This window comes from Colius striatus, chromosome 3 (genome assembly GCF_028858725.1).
Source record: "Colius striatus isolate bColStr4 chromosome 3, bColStr4.1.hap1, whole genome shotgun sequence".
Classification (NCBI taxonomy): domain Eukaryota; kingdom Metazoa; phylum Chordata; class Aves; order Coliiformes; family Coliidae; genus Colius; species Colius striatus.
In genome coordinates this window covers 52,403,299-52,416,956 of record NC_084761.1, presented here as the reverse complement: position 1 = coordinate 52,416,956, position 13,658 = coordinate 52,403,299, and the positions used below count along the sequence as shown (strand labels likewise).

The following is a 13,658-nucleotide window of genomic DNA, read 5'->3' as shown; positions in this document are numbered from 1 at the left end:
CAGGCCGGCACGTCCATGTAACAGGATGCCACATCTTGAGGCCTTTCCAGTGATCTAACATTATCCCTCTGAGGCCTGAACAGGGAGCACTAGCCGGGAAGTCTGTACAATCCACCTCACTGCTCAGCAATCACCAACCTCCTCACCAAAAGGGGAGGAAGGAACCCACTTACAAGCAGGCCAATAGTCCACCCTGCCATTATCATCTGAATGGCCTAGTCTGCCTGCAGTAGATGATGCAGAGCAGCGGGACTACACAGAAGGCCATGCAGGCTGGCCGCGTCCCGTCTGGTTTCTGGTAAGGAATGCCTATAAGAGAGCAGTTTGCTGTAGTCATTCATCAAAGACCACATGATATAATACGTTCCTTAAGCAGAAAAAACAACTCCATTCATGTGAGCCAATCTCTGTTTCAAATGCATGAGCATCTCATTCGCTGCTCTTACCTTAACAGCCTTGTCAAACTTTATGCAGAACTCCTTAAAGATCTGGAAGCATTCATCCAATTTCATAGTTTCTTTGTCTTCACAGAAAAAGTCGATGAGAGCATTTCCTTCCTTTTGTAATTCTCGTTTCTGGTGTTCGAGATCCTTCAGATGTCTTACAGCAAACTGTAGCAAAAAACATATATGACATGGACCAGAAAGACAAATTAAAATAAACAACAGGTCATGTATATATTAAGAACTTATGAAATTCACATTCCAACCTAGGATTTGTTACAGAGCCCAGGAAATTAACACTTTGAATGAGAACTCCTGCTAACAAAATGAAACTTGTCATTTCAGCAAAGTGAGTAAGGAAGGTCAGTGAAAATGGATCAATCAAAACATAAGTTCTAGTGACTAGGACAGAAATCAGGCAAAAGTTCAAAAGCCCCTGAACAAACTTTGAACTTAAATTTTTAGATGATTAAAATCAAAGACTGTACTAGGATGCTGACAGACCAATTGAGAGCCCCTTGAAAGCTTCACGTGCTTTATTTTCCCATTTCTCCTGCACCTCTGAAGTCAGTGTAAGTGGGTTATTTCCTCTTCCCCATTTTTTCCCCAAAAAATGTCTGGATACATTCATGAATATACATCACAGAATAAGCTACTTCCTAGGTTGACCCTAGATCCCAACAAAAAAAGATTTTTGTGCCAGAAAGGTAAGGAACCACTGGAAATATGTACATTTTTAAGACATTGAGAAAACTGCCCTAAATTAGCACTTTGGTTAGAGTTATACAGTCAGGGTTGGAGTAGATTAGTGAAAAAGGATTCAGGGAGAAAAGAATAAAGCTGTGGTTAGCCTTTGAGCAGCAGAGCTGCTTACGTCACTAACAGCAGTTGCTCTTCTGTCTCCCCTATCTGCATCACCAGCCATTCAGTCCCATCCTTGTACAACCTCAGATCTGAGGCCACATGTGGCAAAAGTAACTTGGGGAGAAAAGTTAATCTTCAGACAAATCTGTTCTCTGACACTGGCTAACTCATGATCCCGTAAGTACTTTTGATACTGCGGGACCAGGGTGGGAATGGGCAACTGGAGGCTCTGCTGACCGTTGAAGCCAATTCTGCTGCCAGAAAGTTACTTGGCAAATTACACCAGTAAGGTAGAAACAAATCTTACTTGTTAGTCTTAAAAAAATAAAAAAGCAGCCCAATAAAAAGCTGGATTGAAGATAAACTGGACAACTGATGAAAGTATACACAGAAAATCAGTCCCTCCCACATATTTCAGTAATTTATTCATGAGGATGAGATAATGAAAGCTGACTTCTAAATCAGCTTGGTTATCACCTGTAATTTAGAAACAAAAACCGGAAGCGTTTATGTAAGGTATGCATTAGCAAAATGATTTTTTCCCCACATTTCTTTTGGAATGTGGCCTAAACAAGGTTGTAGTGTTACATAAAACCAGCTATTAAATTAAAAAAAAAATTAAAAATCCCAAACATGTTAGAACATAACATTAAAGAGTCTGGGTGCAATGGATAAAAGCCAACAATCCGGAGTGAATGAGGACAGGTATTTCAGTCTTAACCCACCCTTCTTCAACTTCTCATCTCCTGAAAAACTGCAGAGACTATTAACTACATTTGCAAGTTGAAAATCAGGGTGGGTTAAGTTCCAGATCAACACCTGCTTTCTTATTTTTAATAATTATCCACAGTGTGAAACAGAAAAGTCACGTAATTGAAGTATAATATGTATTTCTCCAGGCATCACCATGTACTCAGAAAATACCAAGAACTCAGTTTCAAAGTTATGCGCTATACACATTCAACATCTATAAAGCCACTGTAGTACTAAAAAAGAAAAGGAGAACCTACTCAGAAGTAATGGTATGGTTTAGAATAATACAGCCTGCTAAAGATAAATCAGTAGAGAAAATAAAACAGTTCCTTAACCTTCCAGCTTCTAACAATATATCTTCAAGACACACAACAATCAGGATTCAAATGTATAGCATGGCCTCAGATAAAACTGTCACATTCCGCATTTTGGGCGGCTGTGAAGCACAAAACCAATGACTGATCCAAACTGTCTTATATTGTAACTACTGATCTTCATCAGTCATTTCACAGGCATTAAACACGCTTGCTTAACAAGCCCTGGGCAATGTACACTCAGTATCCCTCCCTGTAAAAACACAGTCCTTCCAACAGTCTTACTTGATAAACAGTGTGTAGCTGTAACACCTTTGTACAACTGATAGGTTAGACATATTAAAACAACACTTCTGTTTATTAACATGTCCACACAAATTACATGCAGCTGAGGAATGCTCCTGCATTCAGGCAACAGTAACACATTCACATAAATGATATCCAACAAACCTGGAGAAAGCTTTCCATCTGGTGAAAGAGTTTTGGGTCTCGTCGAATGCTTTCTTTAACAGATCTTGCCTTGAAAGACAGTGAGTGGAGCTCTGTTTCTATATTATCGATGGACAACCTAAAAACAGCATATACAGAGAATGTTTATTGAGGGGGAAGGAATTGCCCACAGGTTAGCTACCCTATGCTTCAAAAATGGATATTTAACACAACCTGGCTACAACACATGACCTGCCTGTTCAGGAAATCTTTCCAGAGAAAGTTAAGACAGAGATAAGCATATTTCCTCTTATTTGCAACCTGAAAAGACTCTCATGGGTGTGGTTTCACAATTAACTCCAGTCAGTCCTACCCAACCTTACCATGAGAAAGGGTAACACTGCCCTGCCTCTGACCAGGTGTTCCTTTTCTCTCCCTGGCACCTGTGCTACCTAGCACTCATTTTCTAGATGCCCAGCCCTATCTCTGTGTTGAAAATTACCCTAGGAAAAGGAAAAAAACCCAATTTGGTTCCAGATGGATCATTTGCTCAGTGCAGCTGATTACATGACTGTTTGAGTGCAGCAGTGGACACTAAAAAGGAGCTCACAAGGGATTGTCAGACAGGCCCACCCACTTCGGCAGTAGCATTTGGCATCACAAAATTGGTTGTTAACAGTATTCTAAGCAGCCACAGTGATGCAGCCTACACAGTCTCAACCCAGCTGGTAGAACTATTTATCCTTCTACCCCATACCAGCAGCAGAGCTGCTTCTGTAAAGAGGTAACTCAAAAATCAAAGACCACAGGAAAGAGATCTGATTTGATGTAACTTAAGCTTTATCCTGAGAGCACCACATTCCACACAATGGGAGCTCCCATCCAGATCACTCAGTCACTTTGAGGCTAAATGCTTCTAAACCTATGGCATTCCCTTCACAAAAGAACTGAGCTCTGCCTAGGAATTGAAGCACTACATTTTCCAAAATGGTAAAAACAACTCTACACGTGCTCCTAAGTAAGGTCATTTCACCAGCAGCATGACTTTAAAACAGTAAAACCGAAGAATTTGTGGCAAACCGATCGAAGTGCACATAGCAGTGGATGGCAACAGCATGTTTGTCGGCATGTGGTGAACGTGATGTGTGCTGCTGCTTTTCTGCTGACTTCAACTGCAAAGGTTAGTTCCCTGTTCTGGGCAGATCATGGGTGTGTTTGGAAATAAAAAAAAAAGCAGTAGAAGATACAGACTACATTTTTCTGCCTGTGAAGGAGAAAGAGAATGGCCGACAAGTAGAGAAGACAGGACAAGAAAAAATAAAGGAACATAATATGTGACCTGATCTAGGGAAACCTCCTTCTGGAGGGGGGTTGGACTAGACGATCTCTAAAGGTGTCTTCCAATCCCTACCATTCTATGATTCTATGATAATGGTAGTTATTTTAACATGCTCTAATTGGGAGGACTTATGAGCAACTTGTGACAGTCGTCTCTAAGAAATCTTCCTCCTGCCCAATGGTGAGACACATATTTAGCTTTGGTTCGTTTTCCTGTACACAGTGCATTCCCTGGATAGATTTCAGCATGATTTACAACAGAAGATTTTCATCATTAACAAATGTGATCAAAGAACAAAGTGGTTAAGGAAAAAAAAAAACCTCAACCAAATTTGGGATTCTGCCTTTTCCCCTGCTGTTTGCCAAGGGGCTTGGATGCTGAGGGAAGCCACATTCCCCAGAAGGCCACATGGCAGACTGCCAAAAAGGTGTGTGGGTTGGATGGCAGAGAGCCACACAGGTGGTCTCTCAAAAATTTTCTGATTAACTCTATGGCCACTCCTTTCCTCAGAAGACTTCAAACATTACTTAACCCTGCACCAGATCTAAGGGATTGGATCCATTTTACGGCTAGGAGAAAAAATATAAAGAGATTGCCCAAAGCTGAAGAGTAAGGAAGTAGCAAAACTGAGGACAGGACTCTAGCATTGCTAGCTTCCAGTTTTGGGTTTTAGCTCACATTGTCTTACAAAAACAAGGACAGTTGTACAAATCAGGTTCAGTTTAAAATTATGCAGCTAGAGACTTTAAGGTGAAAACAGTACAAAGTCTCATATCCTTCAGATTTTCCACCCACGACAGAAACAGAGAAACAAATATTCGAAGAGCATCTAACAGAAGCCAGAGTCAGTACCAGTACCTGGTACCGGATTTGGAAATGTATCATAGCCTGCTCAAAGGTAGAGAAAAATTGATTTAAGGGAAAACAGCAACATGCTTTTAGTTCAATCCTTTAAAAGTAACATACACGTACATGTACTTGACAAGAGACAAAACTACCAAAAACCTATGGAGATCATATCATGAAGAAAGCTCATAGCTGAAGGCACATTGCAGGCATACTTCTGCTAGAAAATGGAAATTAAACCCTCAAAGCTATAGTAAACATTTGTAAAGATCTCAGGTTTTGTGCCAAGACTTCTCTGAATAAGCCTCAATGCCTCACAAATAAGAAAATTCCAAGTCATAGTCTAACCATAAGTTCTTGGTTTTGTTTTGACTAACCTGGAAGCATCGTGAACATCTCTAATTTTTTCTGAAAAGTTGAGAAGAGCAGCATCTTTCTTTTGAGCTTCCTGAAACAAACAGAGCAAAACCAAAACACACAATCCATTAACATTCCACCACCATCTCAAGGTCCCTAAGTCCATTAGTTCTAAAGCCTCTGGGAGAGCACTTAAAGGTTTCTCTCCCGCACTGTTCTTCTTCCTGCTCAATCCTAACACAACTGAGCAGAGGACACCCCTTAACGAGAGGCAGAGATCAGAACTGGAAACCTTAAACGACAGCTTCCATTGTGCAGTGTACAATAATAGCAGTTTCTACCAGTGAACACAAGCCACATATATTAATGGGGAACGTCAGGGAAAGAACAATTTACTGACGTCCATTGTTCCAGCAGATACGATGTTTCCTACACAAACATCAGGTAATACCCTAGCCCTATTGTTAGCTGGCTGGAAATCTGTTAAGCCAACTTGTATGGCAGATAATCAGTCACATACAGAAATGTTTCAATTCTCTCCCTTCTAAAATCAAGAAGTTTGAAAAGAATGAAAAATAACTTGGAAAAAAAAAAGTCTGCAGAAGCTTTAAAAATACTTGTCAGTCACCAAGGGAGAAAAAAGCTCAGCAACTCCATCAAAAATGTCACTCAAAAGATTCAACGGGAAGATTGAAGGAATATTTTATCAAAATAAGCCCCTTCCACAGTTTAAGGATTCAAGATAATAACAGAAAAGCTACAATGAGGAGGTGAGATAAAGGCAAGGTTTTACATGATATAAAAAAAGTCTTGAGTTTTCCATGGATTTCTGGATAGGATGACTAGACACAGGTAAACTGATGATTGTTGTGGCAGGAGAAGAAAGGTATAGATTAGGACCTAAGCTCTCAAAAAAAGCTTTTTTTTTTTTCTGAGGCACATTGCTCCTTCTATTGTCTATTATCTATAGCTCTACAGTTGTAGCAGTTGCTTATATCAGCAAAATAGTTTTCTGTACCAGAGCAACAAAATGGAGCAGATTCATCCCAGGTTTGTTTGCTTTAGTGTCCGCCAGCTTGAGCAGTGAAGACAGTTTAAATCCAACAGCATTGCCAGCATAACCTCCCTAAAAAGAAATGAGCAAACAGCTGAGGCATGACATCAATGGACTGCAATACTAACAAGGAAGTTTGGTCAATCAGCCATCTCCATTTTGGATGTCACTTACCGCATTCATAATATTCCCAGCCTGAAGGACCAAGTGCAATATGGAATGCAGTTCCTCACAAGTCATTAACTCTGTAAGCAACAATAAAAATTGCTGTCTAACGATTGTTTGTTTACAAATACACACAGTCAGTAGAAATTCCTCTTCATCTCAAGGTTTTAAAGGTCAAAATTTTTATTTAACAGGAAACTACAAGAAACTGAAAAGGCTGTGGGGCTAAAAAAAAAAAGGGTACGGTATAATTCTAATTCACAAGCACAGTTGACAAACCTCAAGTAGATGTTCAGATCTTAGTTTAGGAAACATAATATTTCCAAGGCAACTCCCAGCAGCTAACAAGACATTTGGGGCCTAATCTTGCCAATGTGCAAAGCGTCTCATGCAAGTGGCTAAGTATCCTCACCACTACTAATCTCAGTGTGAGGCAAGTGTTCCGCACCTTGCAGGATCCATTTGCCATCTGCCGAACTGCACTTTTGAACAATTATTCTTTTTTGGGGACACTTAGCTATCAGGCCTGAAACTGTAACAGGTAATGTTTAAATTTTACTTGCTTATCCCATTCCCACTATGAATTGTGATTTTATTTCTGCATGATCTCCAACTAAGAGCAGCATTTATTTTACTTCAGTCACATCAAAGACGATTTTGCACGAAGTTATATTCAGTGAGATGCAGAGAGTCACACAGAATAAAATTGTCTTTTAAAGCTTTTCCATCATGGAAGCCTGTTTTGTACTTATTTGCATTATTTTTTTTTTTCAAAATGCACTTCTCCATCTGAATTCATACACCTTTTCACCCAGACACTTATGAACACAAAACACCTGCTTAAAAGTCATCAGAGCGATTAACTTAGAAATAAGATACAGAAATTTAGAACTCCAAAGAGTTAATGAATTAGCACTACACAAGTGGCACACCAAACCAAACAACTCCAAATTTGCAAGTGCCTATCTGGCAAGAGAAATAACAAGAGCTGTTTTCAATGTAAGGTACTATATTTTACACTGATAAACAGAATAGAAGGTGGAATCCTTTTGATTGAAATGTAAATATTTTTAAAAACTATTTTGCTTCGATGTTCACATTCTGTAATTTACCCTGCATTTAACTGCTCAACACAATACACTAATCTATCATTTTGGAAGCAGACAGCCCTTGTACCTTTGCATTTCAGTATTAGCTTATAAACATAGATCAAAGGTAAGTTCTAACAAGCTACAGGTGAGGAAGCAAGGAGGAAGAAAGGGGAAAGAATACAAAAGAGAATGCCAAATTTCATAAGGCCAAGAGGAGAAGGCAACTCTAAAGACTTTGCATAGTAAGAGCCTGCTCAGTGCTACTAGGAGATACATCCATTTCCAGGCTACATGAGAATCCATCAGGGTATTTAGACCATTCTAACCCTAAGTGATTATCAGCATTAGAATTTAAGTAAATATTCTCTCAGCTTAATTACAAGGAAAGAAACATAGGAATAGAAAAGCAGACATGATTCCAAAACAACTTCGGGCTATCAACAAACCCTGAAGTGAAAAGACCAAATGGAGAAGAGTACATAACACAGGAGTGGACTGAAAACAAAAAGCTTAGGCATTCTGATTTGCATGACCAGCTTGGTGCAGGAGCTGGAGACCAAAGCGTCTGCTCTGGAGGGAATGACTTCATCGGTTCACAGATGTCCTGGGTGAAGGACGTGAAGGACAATGGGGTGTGGCTGCTTTTATACATAACATCTTCCCTCACATATGTCTGTTGCTCAAAACACAAAGAATAATGATTTGAAAGAGATCCCAATAAAAGGCCAAACTCAAACCTCAGCCTAAGCTAAAGCACCTTTTTTTTCCCCCCCCAAGTCAAGAAGGACTAGTTTAATCCCCACTGGTGGGAAAAAAAACGCACTGGGCTTTTCTCCCTTTCTTTTCACTAAACATGACTGTCCAAAGTGTTGATGCCTGTAGTTGAATATTTTTACTACTGTGCTTTTTTATACCACAAGAAGCAATCTAAAGAGTGTTCCAGTAGCCTGTAAAAAAAACAGTGCCAACATGAAACAGGAATTTCAAATTGAGGAACAGGACAAATGGACACTCAAGGCATTTGAAAGGTCAGCATTAGTGTTTAACTGAAATAAGGAAACGAACTATTTTCCTGCGTATTAAAAGTCACCAGATAGCTGCAGCATTTCAAAACTTGTGAAATGCAGAGAACGAAAGAGAAATGTAGAGAAACACAGAGAACAAAATCATAAAAAAAAGGAATAGTGATACTACTAAGTCTCTGCAAGAAAGGTTTTAGACCATCAATGCTGCCACCTCAAAAGGCAACTGCATGTAGAGAACTTCTAAAACTCCACAGTGATTTTCTCTATGGACCTCTGAATGAGTGTGCAGAAAGGTCTAACAACCGCATTCCATCAACGACACAGCGATGTGTGAATGAGTAAACTGTACTCAAAACACGATTTACCCTAATTCGGCCATGGACACCTTTGTTCCTGTCAGTTTTCGATACACAGTTTGTAAGTTTTGTTCATGAACTCATTGCTAATGTGTCCAAAGTCTCCAGATTTTTGATTTTTGGAAGCGAAGATTCACCATGCACACCCTGATGGCATTTGTCAGAGGGGAGTTAGCTTCCTTTTAATAGCTAAGGTACCTGAAATTCAAGCTCTAGTCTTCATAATGCAGACTAATTAACATTCTAACAAAAACAAGAGTATTATGCATGTCCCAACATGCTTAATTACCTTTTGTTGCTCGTCTTATAATTTTCATGTCATCCTGTAGAGAAGCACATGAGGGTGAGAACACCCTCTGTAACACCATGGCTTCAATCCTAAGAGCATAGCTGGAGCACACAAACAAACAGGTTTAGAACTGACAGCTCAAAAGAGAACATTTATTGTGAACAGAATAAACCTACTATCTCCTTACTTTGGCACCTGGATTAGTGAATACATGAAGGAATCGGCTTGAGACAGTTTTGATACATCTCCATCAAAGGCTTTTAATTTCTTTACCTACAAAAGAGAAAAAAAAGAAACCACACTAGGAAATAATTTTAACAAAGTTCAAGATTAACCTGACTTTGGAAGGAAACATCTTGGAAAGCAATAAATTTAACAGGAGGTATTAGAGAGTCCACTTAGGGACTGACTGAATAGCTTCACCATCCAAGCTCCTGTTATTTGAACATATCCCAATCACAAAAAAAAGAAACTAGAAATGTAACTCTTCTTCCAAATATCTAAGTACACAGCCCAGTGAAAAAAATATGATGTCACCATTCTGCTTGGCAATAATGATTTTTGACCAATGATTTCTGATTTCTCATTCACCATTCTGATTTCTGACCAATGATTGTTGTCATCACTATGTTCAGGACACTGCTGTTCCAGTTTCCCCTGGGGAACTGGCTCTGTTCTATCCAACTGGTCCATTTGCTGTTCTCTAGCTGCTTGCTCAGGAAATAGCTGCTTAAGCAATGATCTGAAAAATGATCCTCAACTCTTCAACAACTGTGATATAAACTTGGGCAGAGCTTTGAGCTAACTGCATTTAGCATTTCCAGCATAGAACTGCCTAGACCTCTCTGGCACAATGCAGATAAGGTTTAAGTTATGGGGTCTTCTTCCAGAAAATTGCTTCAGCCATTTCCTCAAAAACTCAGCTAAGGGGTAAACTTCATGCTCTTTGGTGCTTTTCTTTTCCTTTTTCATTCATATGAAATATTTTCAAAATAAATGCAATCTTACACTTCAAGTTATTTGTTGTCAGTACCTCAAGACACCATTTACATGCAAAGGAAATATCACTGCATTAATTTTGCCGATCTTCCTTCCCAGCTCCACCAAAATCCATATATTTGCATGATCTGGAAGCCACTGATCTGCCCACATAGCTACGATTTGTTTAAACAGAAGACCTAGAAAATACATGCACATATGTCCAAGTGTAACTGGAATTTCATCCACATCTTCCAGCACAAAAGCTGTGTCCAAAAGCAAAGCTCGCTCTCAATTACACTGTTTCTTCATCAACCAACAGATTCAAGTATCAGTTGTATATTTGCACTGATTTACACATCGGTCCATCTTCCTTCTTTTTTATACCACTGCACTTAAAGCCCATTCACAATCACATTTACATAGACAGTCTTCAGTTTTAGACAGCATATTAAGCCATCCTGAGGAGAGTCACATCAGGGCTGTCAAGTTTTAGTGAGATTGCCACAGATTTTTTTTTAAAGCACCAGGCTCCAAAGTAATAATTTACGTTATTTTTCTGCTTTCACAATAAAAAAGTAACTGATTTGTAGTAGAAGACAACATATGCTATGCTACACTGGGGATTTTAAATAAATTGTGGACTAGCAGAAGAAACGGCTTTGTTCTGGTTTCTTCCCATTCCTTTTCCACATTTTATGATGTGGAAAATGTTGAGAGAAATGTTGAGAGCACATTAAAGAAATGTTGAGAGCAGATTAAGAAAGAGAGAAAAAAAACCCCACAGTCAAACAAAAAAAACCCCTCAAAACTTATGATGGAGAAAGAGGATTCTAATAAAAACCCCAATTTTTATTCAGGCTAACTAAATTTCTTAACACCTCCCACACTACACCTAAGATACTCAACAAAGCTCTGTCTTTATTTTGAGGCCTAAGAAAACTCCTAATTTACAGAGTCATTCAAGAACTCTGACAATGAAAAACGGGAAAGACCAGACTTGACATTCCTGATATTGGTAAGGAGTCAAACGAGCAAGAAACAAGACCAAAATAAACATTTTTTCCCTAAATCATGAAATAGGGGGTGGCAGACACCTACCATCTCAGTTGATCTTTGCAAGTACTCTTTAACCTAGCTGCCAAAAAAGAGTCGTCTACAACCTAAACAACAAAATGGCAAATTCTCCAACCTCATTTGTTATGTTGTATAAACCACAGGCAAATATGGGAAGACGCAATTCTAAGATTTAAGTGCACAAAAAGTGAACAAGAGATCATGAGATTCTCACAGGAATATTAACTTATTCATGCGACCTGTACTATGTTTAAACACACTTTTGATGAAATTCTTGATGAAATTATCTTTTTCCTACCCTATTATATAAGGAAAAATGCCTGGAGTGGTACAAGGGAGTACTAAATCCTAGATTTCATCCAGAGGACTAACTTTCCTACACACACACAAGAGAAGACATTGACAAAGCTGCCTTCAGATGGGTAAGTTGCAGTGTGAATGTCACAATAAAAATAGTCTTGGTCAGTAGGCAACCCAAAAGACTGCCTGTGTGAACAGCGTTAAACCAAGGAAGGATGTGCTACCTTTACAGCCCACATCAGCCATCTTAACCCCCACTGTCTTTGTTTTAGATGTCCAAAACTACCTTTATAAGAAGCAGCAAAACAGCTCACCCAACAAGCCCAAAACTGAAGCAAGGTGGAAGATAGTGATCCATTTGGAAAAAAAACCCAAAAAACCAGAACAACCAGAAACAGTAGAGAGTTAAGGTCCTTGAATCCCTGAATCCAGTACAGCATAGCCTGGTTTTCCAGACGGGTATAGATTTTTGACATGGGAGACTAAATCCTCGTTTAACGTGGCCTTAAAACAGCAAGTAGCCTGAAAGCACAGCTAAGGTAAAAATAGGACAACAATTTATTGTGTGTTCCTCCTTTACTATAAATTTCATAATAGAAAAAGATCAGTTATCTCATCATGAAGCAGAAAAAAATAGTACATTTTATTTAACTGACACTACTTATAACTAAAAGAACAGCTTCTGATGCCCAAAGCTAAAATTACTGAAACACATTTGAGATGACTGCTCTACACATTCCAAGGGAGGTTGCTCAAAAGCCTCTTCTCTCTGTAGCCATGTTGTCCAAGTTTTCCCAAAGAGAATCAAGATTATACGATGGCTTGTAGAACTGGGGGTCAAATTCAAATACCAAATGCAGCCAGGCACTGCAAAGAAACTAAGGGGATTGCCAACGTTTGCTATTAATTATGTTAACAGATATAGTAGATAGGTTTATAATTAGTCTGAGAACACAAAAGAGCTAAAATATATAGTTTACTTTAAAATCTCAATCAATAACACTACCAGTTCTGGCCTTGACAAGAACTGTTTGTTATGCTCTTCAGTCATAGCAAAACCCTTCCACAACCATATGCAGCTACATACCAAGATACAGCAGTGTAACGTGTAAATGCAAGAGAGCACAATTACCTTGTATGCTCAGTTATGTGTTACTCAAATTGGGCACAGAGCTGCTAATTTAATTTTTCATTATATTTGTATATGGAATATGCATTTGCACTGCCCATGTACGCCCATGCACACTAAATCAGATTTTAGATACAGAAGGTTCTCACATATGTAATTTGCTCCATTTTAAGAACAGTTATGAAACAAGAGGAAGCCTGATCTTTGACTCAATTTGTGAACAATTGGAGTAGATCTGCCTATTGCAAGCACATGAAAGCTACTGCATTCCTGCCACTCACATTTTCAGTCATTTTTGAGCTACTAATAGGCACAATTAGTGAGATTTTACTAGATGGTATAAAACAGGCACGTTGCACTCCCATGCAAGATCTTTGAAAAAAAAAAAAGAGTATAAATCAACACACCACGCATTCTCATATATGCTTGTAACAAAATACTTCCCTGCATTCTGATCAAATAAACTAAATATTCCCTATGTTACAAATAAATAAATAAAGCCAAGTGCAATAAGTCCAGAAGAGTAAATATTTTTTCTGGGTTTTTTGAGTTGTGCAGGGTTTTTTGTTGTTGTTTATTTAGGTTCGTTTGGTTAGCTTTATAATTATTATTTCCATACCATTGCAAACATTCAGGGCACTAAAGCAAGAGAGTTAAAAAAAGTACCAAAAGCCCAAAAGACATCACAAAAGCACATGGGAAAGAAGCTAATGTGTTATTAGCTGGGAAGGCACCACGGGGCACTGCTTGGGCAGTGGCAAATATCTATCAGTAAATGATAAAAAGGACAAAAACCTGCAGCTACCATAAGGAGCCAAAAAGGAAGCAGGAGATGAAAGCTGTGAAGGA

General features: G+C 38.8%; 1 protein-coding gene across 1 annotated transcript in view; it reads right to left on the bottom strand.

Moving 5' to 3' along the window:
• The window catches only part of FHDC1 (FH2 domain containing 1), a 32,468-nt gene that overhangs the window by 6,630 nt on the left and 12,180 nt on the right, over positions 1–13,658 (bottom strand). Inside the window, exons 4-10 of the mRNA XM_010200910.2 lie at positions 9,513–9,598; positions 9,326–9,426; positions 6,574–6,644; positions 6,364–6,471; positions 5,366–5,436; positions 2,825–2,942; positions 447–611 (exon numbers count right to left, since the gene is read on the bottom strand). Coding sequence (XP_010199212.2) covers positions 447–611; positions 2,825–2,942; positions 5,366–5,436; positions 6,364–6,471; positions 6,574–6,644; positions 9,326–9,426; positions 9,513–9,598 — 720 coding nt within the window. The remainder of the gene's footprint in view (positions 1–446; positions 612–2,824; positions 2,943–5,365; positions 5,437–6,363; positions 6,472–6,573; positions 6,645–9,325; positions 9,427–9,512; positions 9,599–13,658) is intronic.